At 44.6% G+C, this 18,495-nt stretch overlaps 1 protein-coding gene across 6 annotated transcripts in view; it reads right to left on the bottom strand.

The window, feature by feature from the left end:
- The window catches only part of PROX1 (prospero homeobox 1), a 143,664-nt gene that overhangs the window by 38,845 nt on the left and 86,324 nt on the right, over nucleotides 1–18,495 (bottom strand). For all 6 annotated transcript variants that reach the window (XM_068232956.1, XM_068232952.1, XM_068232958.1 and 3 more), the window contains one exon: nucleotides 4,523–4,717. In XM_068232956.1, coding sequence (XP_068089057.1) covers nucleotides 4,523–4,717 — 195 coding nt within the window. The remainder of the gene's footprint in view (nucleotides 1–4,522; nucleotides 4,718–18,495) is intronic.

The raw sequence follows: 18,495 nt of genomic DNA, 5'->3' as shown, positions 1-18,495 counted from the left end.
AACGACTGAAAAGTGCAGAGTATTTCTGGCTAAGAATATGCTTAGTGTATACAGGGATATATATATAATGTATTCATGCGTGTAAACATGTATGTGTAGTACAGCTAAGACATAGAACATTAGTAGCGTAGAAAAAGAGTCTTACATTGTTTTCTAGTACAGTAAGAGTTAAGAAACTTCAGCTGTTATCTTTGTAAAAGAGCTTCTCTGAGCTCTTTCAACCCAACATGGGTAGAAGAATGTCCTGTTTTCTGAAGCACTTATGTATCAAAGAAACAGTAAGAGACAGGTTTTACTGCAGGGAATGGTCATTAGCTCTGCTCTGTTTTATAATTTAAAATACAGAGTGCAGTTTTTACACTGCAAAAATTATAGAATGATGCAATGTTAAAGTGGATCTGAGGTGAACTTTTACTCATTGCATAATTGTGTTCCTTTCCTATTGTTTATAGGGCATTCCTCAAGCCAAATACTTTTTTATTTTTGTTTTAATACTCTAATTCCCTGTAAACTAAACAAGCCACACCCACAGGTTTTCAGAGAGCCTTGGCAGTAGCAAGGGCTCATGGGAGCTCAGTCTGGGCAGGAGGAGGGGGAGGTGTTACTAGGCAGAGATCTCAGAGGCAGAGAGGAGGAGGGAGGAGGGGGGATTAGGTTTTTTTCACAGTCTGAGTGCTCATGGTGCAGATAAGCCTGCATCTGTGTAATGTTTAGAAACAACATGGCTGCTGTCATGTTATCACAGGAAGAAATAATCATATTCTATTAAAACTGTTTGCAGCTAGATTTGCTGTGTAAACTATCTAAACTTGAGACAAGATATATAGACAAGTTACTTGTTATAGTTAGTTTTTCATCTCGGATCCACTTTAAAAAAACAAACAGAAAAAATACATAACTGAAAATAAAATATGAAACTCTTTTCTTTGCTACTAATGCTCTATTCCTTAAGCTCGGTCTACACGCCGCGATGTGTCTTATCAATCGAGCCGCTGATGCGGCTCGATTGATAAGATCCGACAGGTCCGATCTCGCCGCCGCCGATTCCCTACTCGTTCCCCATGAGGGTACAATGGCAGGGAATCGTGCGGAAGATAAGCGGCGCCGGCGGGGACGAGGGGGGATCGAATCCGACGCACGCGCGGGAGAGCAAGGATGCGGCGGGTACGTGCGGGGATGCGGCAGAGGCGATAACGTGGCTAATCGAGCCACCAGATCGCTCCGTCTAGATCCAGCTTTATACGTACTACACATACAATTAATTACATCATAAGGTTTTTTCATTTCAGGTTTGCTCGAAGGGCTAAAATTCTACATTTTTTTTTTTTTTTCCATTAGGTCAGCCTGAAGTACACTTTATTAAAGGACAACTGAAGTGAGAGGTATATGGAGGCTGCCATATATATTTCCTTTTAAGCAATACCAATTGCCTGGCTGTCCTGCTGATCCTCTGCCTCTAATACTATTACCCATAGACCCTGAACAAGCATGCAGCGGATCAGGTGTTTCTGACATTAATGTCAGATCTGACAAGATTAGCTGCATGCTTGTTTCTGGTGAGATTTAGACACTACTGCAGCCAAATAGATCAGCAGGGCTGCCAGGTAACTTATATTGTTTAAAAGGAAATACATATGGCAGCCTCCATAAACTTTTCACTTTAAGCTCCCTTTAGGGGACAGGAGAAAGAAAATTCTGTGGAATGGTAATCTGTCATAAACATATTTTAGCAAACTTGCACTAGACTGGTTAATATAAAAATATACAATACAATAAATTACAATTTAATTTACAATTTTGCGATTTCACAATGAAAACTCGTAATCTAGGAAATTCGGAATTATTTCGGGATTCCGTGCAAAATGTTGGAATTTCATTGGATTGGGAATTTGGCGATTCTGAACATCCCTAGTGACAGTTATTGAGAGTGCCTGAGTAGCAGAACGTTTGTCTTTGAGCGCCCAGTTCATCTAAAGGTGTTCATAAATGGTTCAATCAAATCGTTCGATTTCCCATTTATTCAATCAAAACGATCAAATAGAGAAGAAATTGAAAAGACTCTTTTTATCGCTCGATAAAAAATGATTGATTATTCCATGTTTTTAATAAAAATCTGATGCACTGGAAAAATCAGGTTGATTGCTTTGAAAATTGAATGGTATATGGTAGGTTTGATTAAAAAAATCGAATAGTTCATTATAAAATCATAAATTTTTTTAAAGAAATTAAATTGCGTCAGTTGAATCTCTCAAAGATGTGGAGCAAGTGCTAGAAAGAGTTAATCTAGGCCACGACTTCTGATTGGCTGGGACTTCCCGGACAGATGCTGAAGAAGTAAAATGACATGGTTGTAAGTCAGACATGGCTTCTGGCAGGTTCAATAGCCTCAGATGGCTCAGTGGATATTGCCAGCCTTCCAGGCATGTTCTGCATACAGGGGAATAAGAGTGTCCTCGTTTTCAGAGCCTATCATTGTAGCACTCTATTGGAAATCTGTACATCCACATACAAGCCTCTAACAGGCCTAGATTAAACAACGTAGGTCACATGACCCCTGCAGAGAGTTCAGCTTCACATACACATAACATAAACTGTGGCATAACTAAGGGGCTTGGGGCCCCAGTGCGAGTTTTACATGGGGCCCCAAGCACTCTATAAATATGGAGCCCCAAAACCTACCAAGGACAGCTGTAGTGTCAGAGAGATGTATTTATAGTAAGGAAACAGTTTGTTAGAGTAAAACCGAGGCGAGAGTGATAGGGAGGCTACCATATTTATTTCCTTTTAAGCAATACCAGTTGCCTGGCTGTGCTGTTGGGCCTCTGCCTCTAATACTTTTAACCATAGACCCTGAACAAGCATATTTATTTATTTAAGTATTTATATAGCGCCAACATATTACGCAACACTGTACCGAGTATATTGTCTTGTCACTAACTGTCCCTACCATAGTCATATGTCTATATATCTAGCATGTAGTGCATGTATCATAGTCTTGGGACAATTTTTAGGATGAAGCCAATTAACTTATCTGTATGTTTTTGGGGATGTGGGAGGAAACCGGAGTGCCCGGAGGAAAGCCACACAGACACGGAGAGAACATACAAACTCCTTGCAGATGTTGACCTAGCTGGGGTTCAAACCAGGGACCCAGCGCTGCAAAGCGAGAGAGCTAACCACTACGCCACCGTGCTGCCCAATGCCACCATGCATAGGCAAATCACGTGTTTTTGATAGTATTGTCAGAATTGCCAAGATCAGCTGCATGCTTGTTTCTGGGGTTTAAAAGGATTTTAAATAAAGTATTTGGGGACGAGAAAACTTCGGAACCCTTCCGAGGAGGTATTTGACCTGCAGGTCAACTAACTTCAATGGGGTGGACAACGGTGGAACAAGGGGACAGAGAGATGACTGGTAAAACCAAAGGGGTCCAAAACCTTCCCTCCACATAGCTGAGTAGTGAACAATTTTTTTTCTCGATACAAGCGTCTCTCATGGTTGCCAGATATTGAAGTACTGTATATACTCGCTTATAAGCCTAATTTTTCAGCACAAAAAATGTGCTAAAAAGTTACCCCATTGGCTTATATGCAAGTCAGTAGAGAAGATCAGATGGTGGAGCCAGTGGCGTAGCTATGGAGCTATGGGCCCCGGTACAAGTTTTACATTGCCGCCCCCCCCCCCCCAGCACTCTAAACGTAACACTTGATACGGCACAACAAAACCAATCAAGGATAACCACAGTATTAGAGGTGCAAGAAGGGGATGGGGAACAGCTTGTTAAGGATTAATACCATTCAAAGCATCTATAGAAGTGATTATTACCAGCAGAGGACCAATAAACAGCTAATACTTTGATTGAGAAAGAGCTCCCTGGGGCCCCTCTGGCCCAAGGGCCCCAATGCGGTCGCTACCTCTGCATCCCCCTATTGCGAAGCCACTGGGTGGAGCAGGTTTTGTTACTGTCAGAGGAGCGTAAGGATCTTGCATTAGTGATCCTGCTCTTGCCAGCTGCCTCCCTGATGTGTCTCCGCGCCCCCATCCCCTGCAACATGGTATGCAGAGTGCGCTGCTCAAGATTACCTGTGTCCCCGGCTTGTGCAAGGAACATGTCAGCGGTGCAATGATCGGGGATTCTTTCTGTGTGGCAATCGCTGTGTCTCATATCATATCTATGATTCCATGTAGTGGCATCCTGAGACACAGCTGTATCATCCTTATGGCACATCTGGCTATGGGGAGGGGTGCTGGCTTGGAAAGTGGGTACCTCGGCTTATACGCGGGTCGGCTTATATGCGAGTATATACGGTACTTGGTCAACACAATCTTTGCGGCTACATCTGCCCATGTCTTATGCCATTGTGAGAGTTTCTCTACTGGACGTTGCTAAGCTTGACAACTGTGGCCTTACGCACACCGGGACCCACAACCGCCAGGCCAAGTGCAACCTATGTGGCCGTATTTTAAACAGGACCATTTAGGAAGGTTGCTCACTGACTTGGTGTACAAGAAAGGTGCCTACCTCAAAATCATTGGCTTTGTTGTAGTGCATGTTGAGGGCGCGGTAGAGCTCACAGTCCCGGGTGATGCTCAGTTCTTCAGTGCTGGTCACTCCATCATTGATGGCTTGCCTGGCGTACTTCTCCATCTGGATGTAGTAGAACTCTCGGAAGTTGCTGAACCACTTGATGAGCTGCGAGGTAATGCATCTGTTGAACTAGAAGAAGAGGAAGAACAAGAAGATCAAGGGATGATGTGCAATGGGCATGAAAGTAAACCAAGAAGCAAACTTGAGGAATGGGCACAAAGCATATAAAAGAATGTCAAACCTCACAGCAGTTCAAGGAGATGTAATGAGTGTAGATTCTAAACTGCAACTGTGACCAGAAGCATAACTAGAGAGGATCAACCCCCACAATCGCAAGGGGGACCAGACCTGTGGAAGGGCCCCAAATACTAACCTTCTGTTCAGTGGCGTAGCTAGAGATTATGGGGCCCCATAGCAAAATTTTCATGGGGCCCTCAGATGTAGGCACTCTTGAGCAATGTCACCTGCCCCCTGCCCTATGGGTATGCGTTTATTGGGCAATTTACATTCTAATGCAATCTACACCATACATAGTCCATGGGAACTGAGATAAATTCAGTGGTTGAAGGAACACAAGAAGGTAAATAGTGATTACATCAAGTACAACCTGAGCACCCTCTGCTCCAGGGCCCCATAGCAGGTGCTATGGCTGCTATGGCTATTGCTACGCCCCTGCTTCTGTTCCTCTGATATAGGGGACTTTACTTTAGATCAGGTGTTTTGTGGCAACACTTGTTATGGGTGTGAAGATCACGATGGCCACACTTATTTTATGACCCTTGTGAGATGGGCCTAAGGCCATGAAGGGCAACAAGGGGCGGCAAGGGAAGGGGTGTGAACATTGACACAAAAATGGGACACCGAGAGCCCAAAATAGTGTAGTAAGTGTGGTATAGGAAGTATGATAAAGTAAACTACTGTATTTTTTGGACTATAAGACTCACTTTTTCTCTCCAAAAAGTTGGGGGAAAAAGTCACTGCGTCTTATAGTTCAAATGCAGGGAGTCCCTTACTTGTGAACGCCTACCAATGCGAACCTCCAACTCGCCACAATGTCGGGGACTCCCTGTGCTGTGCTCATGTAGAGGAGGAAACAGGGGGACAAATGGAGGACACAGGGGGACACATAGGGGCATAGAAGAAGACGCAAGGAGGACAGAGGTAGACATATGGGGGACACAGAAGGACACAAGGGGGACAGAGGAGGACACAGGGAGACACAAGCGGTACAAGGGGGCATGAGGTACAAAGGGTGCATAACCCACATGAACCTGGTGCATTCACCATGAATGCACCAGGTTTAGTATATTTTTTACACGTTTTTTGTCCTCTACACTTAGGTGCGTCTTATGGTCAGGAGCGTCTTATAGTCCGAAAATACGGTAATACTCACAAACCAGGGTTACCCGATAGGCAACCACTGTAGATGCAGGTGGTGAGATTAGAACTGTCCCCACTCAGGATTAAGAAGTCGCACTCTGTAGATCGGAAGAAGGGGGTATGGTGTAAACATTGGGGGGCCCCTCAAAGTTATGCTGGGGGGCTCCATGAATTGTAGATACACCACTGACTGTGACAGAATGATGCAATGTTATAAATAATGTTATATGACTGAAAATAAAAATATGAGACTCTTCTTTGCTGCTAATGTTCTATTTATTATCCGTTCTACACATACAATTTATCTCACAAGTTTACTTTCGCTACAGATTTGCTTTTAACAAGCTTACGGTATGTCAAATCATGTTTTAGACTTTAGTAGGAATATTACACTATAATGATATATTACAGACATTAGATTGTGAACTTCTTCGAGGGCCAGTGATTGACAATGAATTATTCACTGTACTGTAAAGCGCTGCACATAGGCGTAACTGCTGGGTACTCAGTCCCTGCAGCTGCAGGAGGGCCCGGAGCTATGGAGGACTCCACCCAGCCTCCCTGCCTGCGATACAGGATCCACCCTACATGTTGAGGTCATGCTTGGCCCTTGGTGGGGCCATACTTCTTATATGAGATGGGCCCCCACGGGGTGTTTTATGGTAAAATGGTGCCCTGGGTAAAAAAAAAATATGGGGCCACTTACATCATCATACTGTACTGACTGTAAACTTGTGACCGCTACAGTTCCTGATTTGTGGGACGCCTAACAAGATTGGGGCCCTAGGCAATTGCCCAGGTTGACCCTATAGAAACATGTGAATGTCAAGGGCCCCGTCAAAGTTTACTGGGGAAAGGGGGTATGTTTTAAAGAGTAACTGTACTGAAAATAACATCATGAATAAAATTGCTTATTGTGTACAATATTCATTTATAGATTATTTAGTCAGTGTTTGGCCTTTGTAAAATCTCTCCCTGATTTACATTCTGATATGTATCGCTCCTGGTGACATCCTAATTCTGCCAGGTGATCTGTGAATTCACCTGTGACCAGGTGAATGCTTGTTACTGAGATTTCTATGCACAGAGGAAGATACCGCTGGCTTGACAGTTGGAAAAAGCCGTTATTTCCCACAATGCAATGAGGTTCACAGACAGGAAACTGTCAGGACCATGGTCATGACATCACACTGTGGGAGGGGTTTCACCACAATATCAGCCATACAGAGCCCCCCGATGATCTATTGGAGAAAAGGTAAAGATTTCTGTCAACAAGGGGGGTATCAGCTACTGGTTGGGATGAAGTTCAATCCTTGGTTAAAGTTCTTCTTTAAAGGTACGGTATGCCCAAGCCCAGATTTACCGCTCAGGAGCCTGTAGGCACAGATGTCCTGGCACCCTAGACTCCGCCCTCCATGAATCTACAAATCCCCACCAAACTGCACCACAAGTGGGCTGGCTGTCCCAGGTGTCACTTCTGTCTAACTTCCCTTGCCCGTCATAGGTAGCTACAACTGCCCTTTAGTATTAGGTAGCCAGAAGTACCCTCAATATTAAGTAGTTAGAGGTGCCCCAACTGGGGGGAGATCTTGTCACTGAAATGCCAGGATCTGAGTGAGTAACCTCTCATAACGTTCTGCTTGGTACTCTGCATAGGGAAGGAGAGAGGGAGGCTCCCGGGGAGGGAAGTGAGACGCCTTTTCTATCATCAGGCGCCTGTAGGCACGTGCCTACAGTGCCCTATGGTAAATCCGGCCTTGGGTATGCCCTGGGCACTGCAGAAATAACAGTGCTATAGAAATGCATAATAATAATAACAACAATCTGGTGCTAGTCGCGTCCCATGGAAGTCACCCCCATCAGGACATTGAACAGCACAACAGCTCGACCGGTGCGACGTGTCATACCTTACAAAACACTACCTAAATAACCAAAATCAAATAAGCAGGTTACTTCTAAAAGCCAAACACAATACAAAAGGCAAGAAGGAAAAAAAAAATCCCAACTCTAGCGGAGTCAGGAAACTTTAGTCATCGTTCAGCTCAAGCTTAAGCTAAGATAAGACTAACGGAAAACAATGGTCACTTCTAACATTTGTACGCGGCGTGTCTCAGTGACAAAGGCGAGCACATGTGGCATTGTCCGGGCTATTAATAAAGCTCAGATCCCTGTGAAGTCAAGTCAACTATAATAAGGGTGTCACGCCGTCGCTGGAGATAATACAAAGGTACAGCTGCGGCTTAGGGCAGCGTCGAAGGAGAAGCAAGGTTGGCTGCTCGGTCTTGTGCTCTAAAAAGGCAGTCATGTTTATCCTCGCCGGGTCTCCGGAGGAACCCTTTATATAGAAGGTAATCTCTGGTGCGCAATGAAAACATTTGGTAACGCGAGCCTCGGCTGCATCTGTGCGCTGGGATGGCACTGTTGGCACAGATAATAATCTCAATTGAACTTTAGTGGAAGCTGTGCTAAGATGTCATTTGTTGCCATGCTTTCTCATTAGGCCGATCCCATAAACTTTGCGCACTTACTGGGTTTCATTACATTGCGAGCGGCAAGGCTATTTTCCTCAAGTCGTTACAGGGGTCGTTTACTGCACTCCGATGCACTCGGTTAGAAATGATATTTAGAAGATAAGGCTTTGGGACTCAAAGGTCCTTATTTAAAGGGGACTTTTTTTTTCGTTTATCCATAAATTAACTAGGTCCTTTCTTACGAATGTAAGAGAGAGGCTCCCAGAAGATAGGGAAGGTAAAAGAATTAAAGGGATAATGTAGGGGGGTCGGGGGAAGTTACCCGGGGCTTCTAATGGTCCCCCGCAGACATCCTGTGCCCGCACAGCCACTCACCAATGCTCCGGCCCCGCCTCCGGTTCACTTCTAGAATTTCAGACTTTAAAGTCGGAAAACCACTGCCCCTGCGTTGCCGTGTCCTCGCTTCCCCGGATGTCACCAGGAGCGCACGGTGCAAGCACAGACCATACTGGGCCTGCGCAGTGCACACCTGGTGACATCAGCGGGAGCGAGGACACGGCAACGCAGGCGAAGTGGTTTTCAGACTTTAAAGTCTGAAATTCCAGAAGTGAACCAGAGGCGGAGCCGGAGCATTGGGCAGTGGCTGCGCGGGCACAGGATGTCTGCGGGGGACCATTAGAAGCCCCGGGTAACTTCAACTCATTTTCTCCTGACCCCCCTACAGTGTCCCTCTAAGAATAAGTTGCCCACAGAAGTAATGAAAAAAGTTTATAGATTGGTCTGATACATTTCACAAGATACACTGGACTTGATTCTGTAAGACAAATAGCATGCTTTATCAGAGTTAACACACCTTATCAGAGTTAGCATGCCTTATAAGAGTAGCATAGAGAGCGCTACAAACGTATGCCTGCTGCTTGGCAATGACGAGAGCTGCACTCGTCCTGCCCTGAGCCCCCGCAGGTCCAATCACTTTAAAGGACATTATCCCCGCACTTTGATTGGCCCAATAGGCTGCCTGTCACTTGACAGGAAACTTGACAGGCAGCCTATTGGGCCAATCAAAGTGCAGGGATAATGTCCTTTAAAGTCCCGCAGTGGCTCAGGGCAGGACGAGTGGAGCTCTCATCATTGCCAATTAGTAGGCATAAGCTTGTTATGCTACTCTGATAAGGCATGCTAGCTCTGATAAGGCATGCTAACTCTGATAAGCTGTGTTAACTCTGATAAGGCATGCTATTTGTCTTAGTGAATCAAGCCCACTGACTTCTTCGGTTGCAAAGGACCAGGTCAGCTAAGATTAAACAAGTTGGGCACATAATTGAATGTCTGTCATCAGGGGCGTAACTAGAAATCACTGCCCCCGCCCCCCGCGAAACACTGCGGCACAAAAAACATTTGGGTGGAAGCGGTGCAGCCAAGATCGGTGCACAAGCCCTTGCTGATGGGTGTCAGGGGATCCCAGCGCTGGAATGGCGAGATGGAGGGGGATGGTGGGAACCTCTGGGTTATCTACTTAGGTAAGAATCCATTTGAAGAACTTCTTTTCAATACAGGTTCAGAGACAGGTACAGAGACTCTGTAACAAAAATGTCATCCTTATTTCTTCTGTCCTATAAGTTCCTATACCGGTTCTAATGTACTCTGTCTAACTGCAGCCTTTTCTAGTTGCACAGTGGCTATATTATCTCTGTTATATGATTTAATCTTCTCTCCTCTGTCGGCTCTGTCGGGCTAAGGCAGTCTGGCTGGAATGTGCTGTGCTGCTTGTGATTGGATAGAAGCTATACACACCCTCTCCAGGCCCCCTGCAAGCTCTGTATGACTCACACACTGAGTTACTCTCAGCCTATCACACTCTGGTTAGCAGCCATGTCTGTTTGTAAACACTGCCTAAAACTGGCAATTACAAGCCAGGATTGCAGCAGGGAGTGGCAGGAACAGCACAGAGGGGCCCAGGAGAACATAATGAATAGAATGGTATGCTTTTTACAGTAAGAATTTTAGAGTACAGATTCTCTTTAAACAATGTCCGATGCCCATGCGACCCCTAAAATAATTATTCTCCCCATCACTCCGACTTTCGTAAGCCGCTCGGCCATGCACCATGTGTTGTCCCATTAGGCTGTGCCATAGTTACTGACTCCTTACTAGCCTTTAGACAAGCGATGCATCTGTACAGAATCTGGCCCCGCCCCCAAACTGTCGCCTGACGGACTGACTTCCTGGTCCGTGTGTACAATGCTGTACTCCCCTCTCTGTGATCTGAGTCATAACTCTACACGTCACAAAGGTCTGTGTAGAAGGGAAACATACTATAGTATACTAGTGCTGTGTTTATGTGGGAAATAAACATACAAAAAAGTATAATAAATAAGAAGGAAATAGTGCGATGTTATTTGGCGTGCCTCTTTCAGCATTCTGTATCTTCATATCTGTGTTTTAGTTTTAAATACAGCTGCTCTTCAAATAAAGAACTTCAGGTTGTTATGCCAACACTGCAGTCACGTTGTGTTACTGTCAGTCTGCTTTTTTTTTTTTCATTCGTTGGAGAAATCTGATCAAATTTCCCATTTTTATTCGATAAAAGAACGGGAATGTTGGATTTTTCGGATCAATTTTTATCAAGATCGTATGGTGTGTGGTAGATTGTCAGTTACTTAATGTACAGACTCCAGCTATTTTTTTCTGAGCATTTTTCTCATTTTTGGGGAAAATTGAACATACATTGTTCAGATTTTGAAATGTTACAATATCAGAAAAAATGTATTGCAATTCTTGAATTGAAAAGATATTTAAAAAATTGTATGGTGTGTTTCAACCTGACGGAGCTGGGCCCTACTAGTGATCTGCAGAACATTACTGCTATGAAAACCCTGTAATGACAACCAGACGCGTAACTAGAGGGGTGCAGGTATGGCTTGGGCGCCCTACCTGCCCCCATGCCACCGCCGGCCACTGCCGCCATTGCCTGCGCCCCCCTCCCGCAATAGTTCGATCAGTCATTGCCGCCCCCGTCGCCCCTGAACATCCTCGTTATTGCAGCCAATATCAGCGCGTAAGCAGGGGATTTTACAATACTACATTATCTATCTATTTATTTTATGTTTAAATCTACTTTTTAAGTTTTAACAGTTTTTTTGTTTTTGCTCAATGACACATTCATTGAAGTGTGCCAGAGCTAAAAATCTATGAACCATTGACCCTTTTTATCTCTTTCCTGCTCTCAGAAGCCATTTTCTGTTAGGAAAGTGATTTATAGTTGGAATTTCTTATCAGTGAGGGTCACACTGTAGACACTTCCTGTCTGAGTCAGGACTGAGTCAGCCACTTACATACCTGATATTTAACTCTTTCAGGCAGAGAAAGAAAAAAAGGAACACAGCATAGTTATTAGTGTGCTAGGCACTGTACATACCCATGTCTATCTCATCATACCGTCTTCTGCCTCCCCTCGCATGTCCAGCCTCCAACCCTCGCATGTCCAATTTTTTCCCCCGGTGATCTCTTCTAACCGCGCCCCCCTCTGCCCCTGGTCTGGAATATAATCCTACAATAATCCTATCCTTTTGTGCACTAGGGGACATGGGGGGTCAGAGGAACCATAAAAAACATATTAAAGTTACTACATATCCCAAAAACAATAAATATCGTTTGGCCTGAGCCATAATTTCCTGGATCCGATGTGCGCCATAATGTAACCCTTGAAAACGCCAAACATCGTTTACCATTGATTTGAATGGTGGCGCTATAATGATCCAGCGGAGCTGTGTGCCATTTTTCCCCCTCCGCACTAACTGTCCTTAAAATCTTACACTCTAATCACTGTCTCATATCATCCTTAGTGACATGAGACAAGGATTAGGGTGTAAGTGCCTGAGATTAGTGATATGAGGCAGGGGGATTAGACTGTAAGCTCCTGAGGTCAGTGATCTGATGAGTAGGAGGAGGGGTCACCTCTCCCACATAACGCACCTGTAGGCACGCGCTTACAGTGCCTTATGGAAAATCCGGCCCTGTTGGAATCAATGAAGTGCAGCCCCTCCCAGGCCGGCTTGGACTCAAAAAATTTGTTTATTATGAGGGAACTAGCGTTTTAGAGTTTTTTAAACCTTGCCTGAGTCATAACAGATCATAAATGGGATTGCTGAAATTATGGTGAAGTAGTGGTTGTAATCGTATTGAGCAGGGGTTCAGCTAAGGTTTAGGTGGCCCCAAGCAGTCCATAACTTGAGGCCCCCATCCACGAAACAAGCGGCGCGCGAAGCCGTTTCTAAAAAATGGATATCCACACCCCAAAAACAAGGCAAAAATGGGCTTGGCCAAACATGATGTGGGTGGAGCCAAATACTAGCAGTTTCTAGGCTAAATTGCACCCAGGGCGAGGGCGTAAAATGCTACCCCAATGTGGAGACCGGTATAGGTGCCCACAGTATAGGTAGCCAGCTATAGGTCCCCCCCAGTATAGGTAGCCCATATAGTTGCCCCCAGTATAGGTAAGATAGGTAGATGCCCCCATATAGGTTAGATAGGTTGGTGCCCCCGTATAGGCTAGATAGGTAGGTGCCTCCAATATAGGTACCCAGTATATTTGCCCCCCGTATAGGTTAGATAGGTATATGCCCCCAGTATAGGTTAGATTGGTATATGTCACCCAGTATAGGTTAGATAGGTATATGTGCCCCAGTATAGGTTAGATAGGTATATGTCCCCCAGTATAGGTTAGATAGGTATATGCCCCCCAGTATAAGTTAGATAGGTATATGTCCCCCAGTATAGGTTAGATAGGTATATGCCCCCAGTATATATTAGATTGGTATATGCCCCACGTATAGGTTAGATAGGTAATGCCCCCAGTATTGGTTAGATAGGTATATGTCCCCAGTATAGGTTACATAGGTATATGCCCCCAGTATAGGTTAGATAGGTATATGTCCCCCAGTATAGGTTAGATAGGTATATGCCCTCAGTATAGGTTAGATAGGTAGATGCCCCCCCCTCTATAGCCAGGGGGGTGTGCTCAGTGGCAAGGAGAGAAAAGTTTCCACTTACCTGCCTGGATCCTGCACGCAGCTTCTAGCTTCAGCCTCTCCCGGCGCGCATCGCTTCGGTAAGAGCTCCCCCTTTGATGACATACGGTACGTCATCACAGGGGGCGCTGTTACCATAGCGACAGACGACGGGACAGGAAGTAGATAGAAGCTGCCAGGATCGAGGAAGGTAAGTTGAAACTTCACTCTCCCCGCCGCTCCGCCTGGTGCCCGCAGGCCCGCCGCCAGCAGCAGAGCGAGGCCCCGCGCACTGTGAGGCCCCAAGCGGGGGCTTGGCTTGCTTGTATGCTGGCAGCGCCACTGGTATTGAGTGCATGATACCGATGTATTGGAAGACATTTGTTCTCACTCTGTAGGGTCATTGTACCTGACCACAATCATCCAATCACTAAGTTACTAAAGTATTAGCAACCTACACGTGATAACTCGAAATGACCCAGGTGCCGGTCGGTGTAGCAGACAAAATAAAACGCAGACCAGGTTTCCTGGAGCACTTATGTTCCATGGTCCTCAGGGGACCTCAGTAAACCAGGCCCATGGCGTTTTTTATTTTGAAGTACTCACAGATGCTCTGAAATATTCTTTCGCACAGGAGTGCCTCGTATTTATCTAGAATTTCCCTTGAAAGAACAGATGAGGCCCTAGCTTGCCAAGCCAAAGCCAATAAAGCCTGAGCTTTAAATCAAGCAAGCTGATATGTAAGCCCCCCCTTGCCTTTTGTCATCGCAAGCATTCACTTTTCCTAAGCTTCAGGAAGACACGTACATTAATCAAAAATCAACAAAGACCACTTATCCAATGCTGCCATGAGGACAACCAGGCCTCCATCAAGATGACAGTTAAAGTGTGCACTGGGGCTGTAATTACTGCTCAGAAAGTTGTTCCTATGTTAACAGAGATAATGAAGTGAACGAGGATTCGTGGCAGGGAATCTGAGGAAACAGAAGCAGGGGGACTGGTGTTTGTCCCAAAAGGCCATCTTGCATCATAATTGCCGTGCAGTTGCGAGGGTCCTTGCAGATAATTGACCGAAAAAATGATTAAGTCATCATCAAATCGCTTCTGCTTTACAAGAGTTCAAACATGTACTTAACCTATCCAAGAATTATATTTCGTCCCTGCCGTGTCTGTTCTATCTCTCTTCAGCCTTGCGGGGGAATCCTGATTAAAAAGACAACCAAAGAACCCCAGCGTATCTGATCTCCTGGTTTTCTGCCCATCTCAATACAACTTACAGCCATTTACGATTTACTGAACTTGGACTTCTCTCTCTCTCTTTTTTTCCATTCTATCCCAGCGGTAAAGTGCGCTGTCCAAAATTTCCAGACACTGAGATAAGGATGGCAGTGGCCCCCGTAAAGGCTGGCTGTTCCGTTTTGTTTTTTTTAATTCTTTTTAAGAGAAGAAACAAAACATTACAAAATGATAGCGGCCGGTTCACTGGGGAATGAAAATTGCTTTGACATGGAGATTAGGCCCCTGTATTGTTACAAGACATTGTCTCACATGCACTGCCGTACTGTAGAGGATGAAAAAGAAAAAAAGGAAAATAAAAAAGGGTATTTCTTTTCCTTTCTTTCTAGAATGCCCAGGAATGATCTAATGATGGTGGCTCTCAAAGTGGATGCATGCGACAACATTTAGCAACAAAGGCGTGAAGGTTTTTTTTTTATTTTTTTTTTAAAGTGAACCTGTATCCTGCTGTTTTTGGAGTGAGACTCAGGCCTGATTCATCATTTTCTCCTTCTTCCATGACTAAGCTGCTCCCATTGGCAGGCCCGGATTTACATCACTGGAGCCTATAGGCACAGATGTCCTGGCACCCTAGACTTCGCCCTTCATGGACCTGCAAACCCCTGCCGAACCCCACACCGCAAGTGTGCTGGCTGTCCCAGCTGTCATTTCCCTTGCCTGTCATAGCTAGCAACAGGTGCACCTAAGCATTAGGTAGCCAAAAGTACCCTCAGTGTTAAAGAGAAACTCCAACCTAGAATTGAACTTTATCCCAATCAGTAGCTGATACCCCCTTTTACATGAGAAATATAATGATTTTCACAAACAGACCATCAGGGGGCGCTGTATGACTGATTTTGTGCTGAAACTCCTCCCACAAGAAGCTCTGGGAAGGCGGTACTTTTGGCAGTTTGTTACAATGTAACAAGGTTCACAGATAGGAATTAGCTGTTTACAGCTGTCTCTAACAGCCAAAACAGCTAGGAGCAGCTACATAAACTGCCCACAGTAACAATGTCACCATGTAATACATGTCAGAATGTGAATCTGGGAGAGGAAAGATTTTACAATGAGCAAACACTGACTAAATCATTTATACATAATTATGGTAAAAAAATGAAGCACTTTTTTTTACTACATTATGTTCACTGGAGTTCCTCTTTAAGTAGCTAGTGGTGCCCTCAACTGAAAGGGAGATCTTGTCAGTGGGATGCAGAGAGCTGGGTAAGTAACCTCTCATTTACACTCTGCTCAGGACTCTGCATAGGGAAGGAGGGAGGCGCTCAGGGAGGGGAGTGAGCTGGCTTTCCATCAAGAGGCGCCTGTAGGCACAAGCCTACAGTGCCTTATGGGAAATCCGGCCCTGCCAATTGGCTAACCCTCACTAGTGCTGTCACTAGTATCACAAGTATAGAGGTGGAGATGGAGACAGTTTAGTGAAGGAGTAAGGGGCGGGCACTTTTGGGCGTTGAGTCTCACTTCATAAAAAGGTTCATGTCAAGTTGGTTGTAGTTAGGCGAGGTAGAGCAAAACAGGAAGAGTGTAAGAAATTAAGTCAAAGTTGTCAATAACATGGAAGAAAAGAAAGGCCTAAGTACATTTGGCCTTTGGCCATTGGATCAAACTTAGTGATGTTCTGCTTGCCCCAACCCTAGGCTCGGTTTTAGACTTTTTGCCACCTAAAGCAATACATTGTGCGGACGCATTCCCAGTGTGTGTGTGTGAAAAGCCAGACTGGAGAGTACAAGGAGGGGGACACTTGGGGAGTGGAGCCACCTCTTGCTGCCCTCTAATTGGTGCCACCTTGAAGCACGATTCATGCTGCTTCATGGAAGAACTGCCCCTGCCCAACCCCCTCTCAGTTTGCCACTGAGGTTAAAATGTTTATTTACTTCGCCAGGTAAATAAAGACCTTGAAGTCTGAAGTTGGGTGGTACATTAATAATTTAGTTTCCACCATGCCATTGCAGTAGTCCAGCCACCTGCACTGCCCTCTGGCATGGGATGTACCACATGCACCCCTCACCCTCCACCTTTCACTCTACTAGAGGGGGTGTGGCTGTTACGGTCACTAAACCTCCCTCCTGCTCTTAGTTATGCAAAGTGGTACGACGACACCGCAGAGCATTCTGGGTACATCATTGTGGGTGGATGATTGCGGAACGCAGCGCGGGTGAGAGTGCCACTGAGCCTTTCTATTGCTACACATGAAAAGGAGGTGTGACCTGGGGTGAGTGAGAAAGCCAGGACAGCAGGAAGCTGGTGGTAGTACAGGGAGGAGCATCACATCCTAATAAGAGGAGGGGCATGGAACACCCAACTTTAGAACTTAGACACTATAGTACAGATATTAGACTACAGTTAAGATCGGGATAAAAATATAAGCTCCTCTGAAGACAGTCAGTGACATGACTATGTACTCTGTAAATTTCTGCAGAAGAGGTCAGTGCTATATAAATACATAATAATAATATGATAGGACATATGAATATGGTAGGGATTAGAGTGTGAGCTCCACTGAGGACAGTCAGTGAAATTGCTATGTACTCTGTAAAGCGCTGCAGAAGATGTGCTATATAAATACATAATAATATTATGGTAGGATGTGCTATATAAATACATAATAATAATAATATGGTAGGACTGTATTCTGTAAAATGCTGCAGAAGATGCCAGTGCTTTATGAATACATAATAATAATATGGTAGGACATTAGACTATGGTAGAGATTAGATTTTAAGCTCCTCTGAAGACAGTCGGTGACATGACTATGAACTCTGTAAAGTGCTGCAGAAGATGCCAGTGCTATATAAATACATACTACTACTACTACTACTACTACTACTACTACTACTACTACTATGGCGGGACATTAGGCTATGTTTATGGTAGGGATAAGAATGTGAGCTCCTCTGAGGACAGTCAGTGACAGGACTATGTACTCTGTGCAGTGCTGCAGGAGCTGTCAGATGCTATATAAATACATAATAATAATATGGTAGGATATTAGACTATGACTATGGTAGGAATAAGAATGTGAGCTCCTCTGAGGACAGTTAGCGACATAACTATGTACTCTGTAAAGTGCTGCAGGAGATGTCAGGGTTATATAAATACATAAGAATAATATGGTAGGATATTAGACTATGACTATGGTAGGAATAAGAATGTGAGCTCCTCTGAGGACAGTCAGTGACATGACTATGTACTCTGTAAAGTGCTCCAGAAGATGTCAGGGTTATGTAAATACATAAGAATAATATGGTAGGACTTTAGGCAATGGCCACATACACACATCAGACCATAGTCTTTTGAAAATGAAAGATCACAGACCAATTTTACCCCCTTCCATGTAGTATGAGAGCCATACCTACACAGTCTATTCTATGGAGCTGAACTCCCCATAAGAAAAAAAGATGCTGTACAGACACAAAAGATCAGTATCTGCAAAAGATCTTCTGTTCCTGCCAATGATCCGTTCCTGCAAATTGCATTCATAGTCTATGATATCTGCAGATCATCATACACACCTTGTTTAACTGACATTCATCTGCAGATCAGACAATCATCTGCAGATCTGAAAATCCATCCTGGTGGATCTGATCTGCAGATGAATGTCAGTTAAACAAGGTGTGTATGAGATCTGCAGATATCATAGACTATGAATGCAATTTGCAGGAACGGATCTTTTGCAGGAAGAGATCTTTTGCAGATACTGATCTGTTGAATGTGTACAGCATCTTTGTGTGCAGCATCTTGCAAAGATTTCTGT

The sequence above is a fragment of the Hyperolius riggenbachi genome, chromosome 4, assembly GCF_040937935.1.
Source record: "Hyperolius riggenbachi isolate aHypRig1 chromosome 4, aHypRig1.pri, whole genome shotgun sequence".
NCBI lineage: Eukaryota > Metazoa > Chordata > Amphibia > Anura > Hyperoliidae > Hyperolius > Hyperolius riggenbachi.
This window is presented reverse-complemented; position numbering and strand designations above follow the sequence as displayed.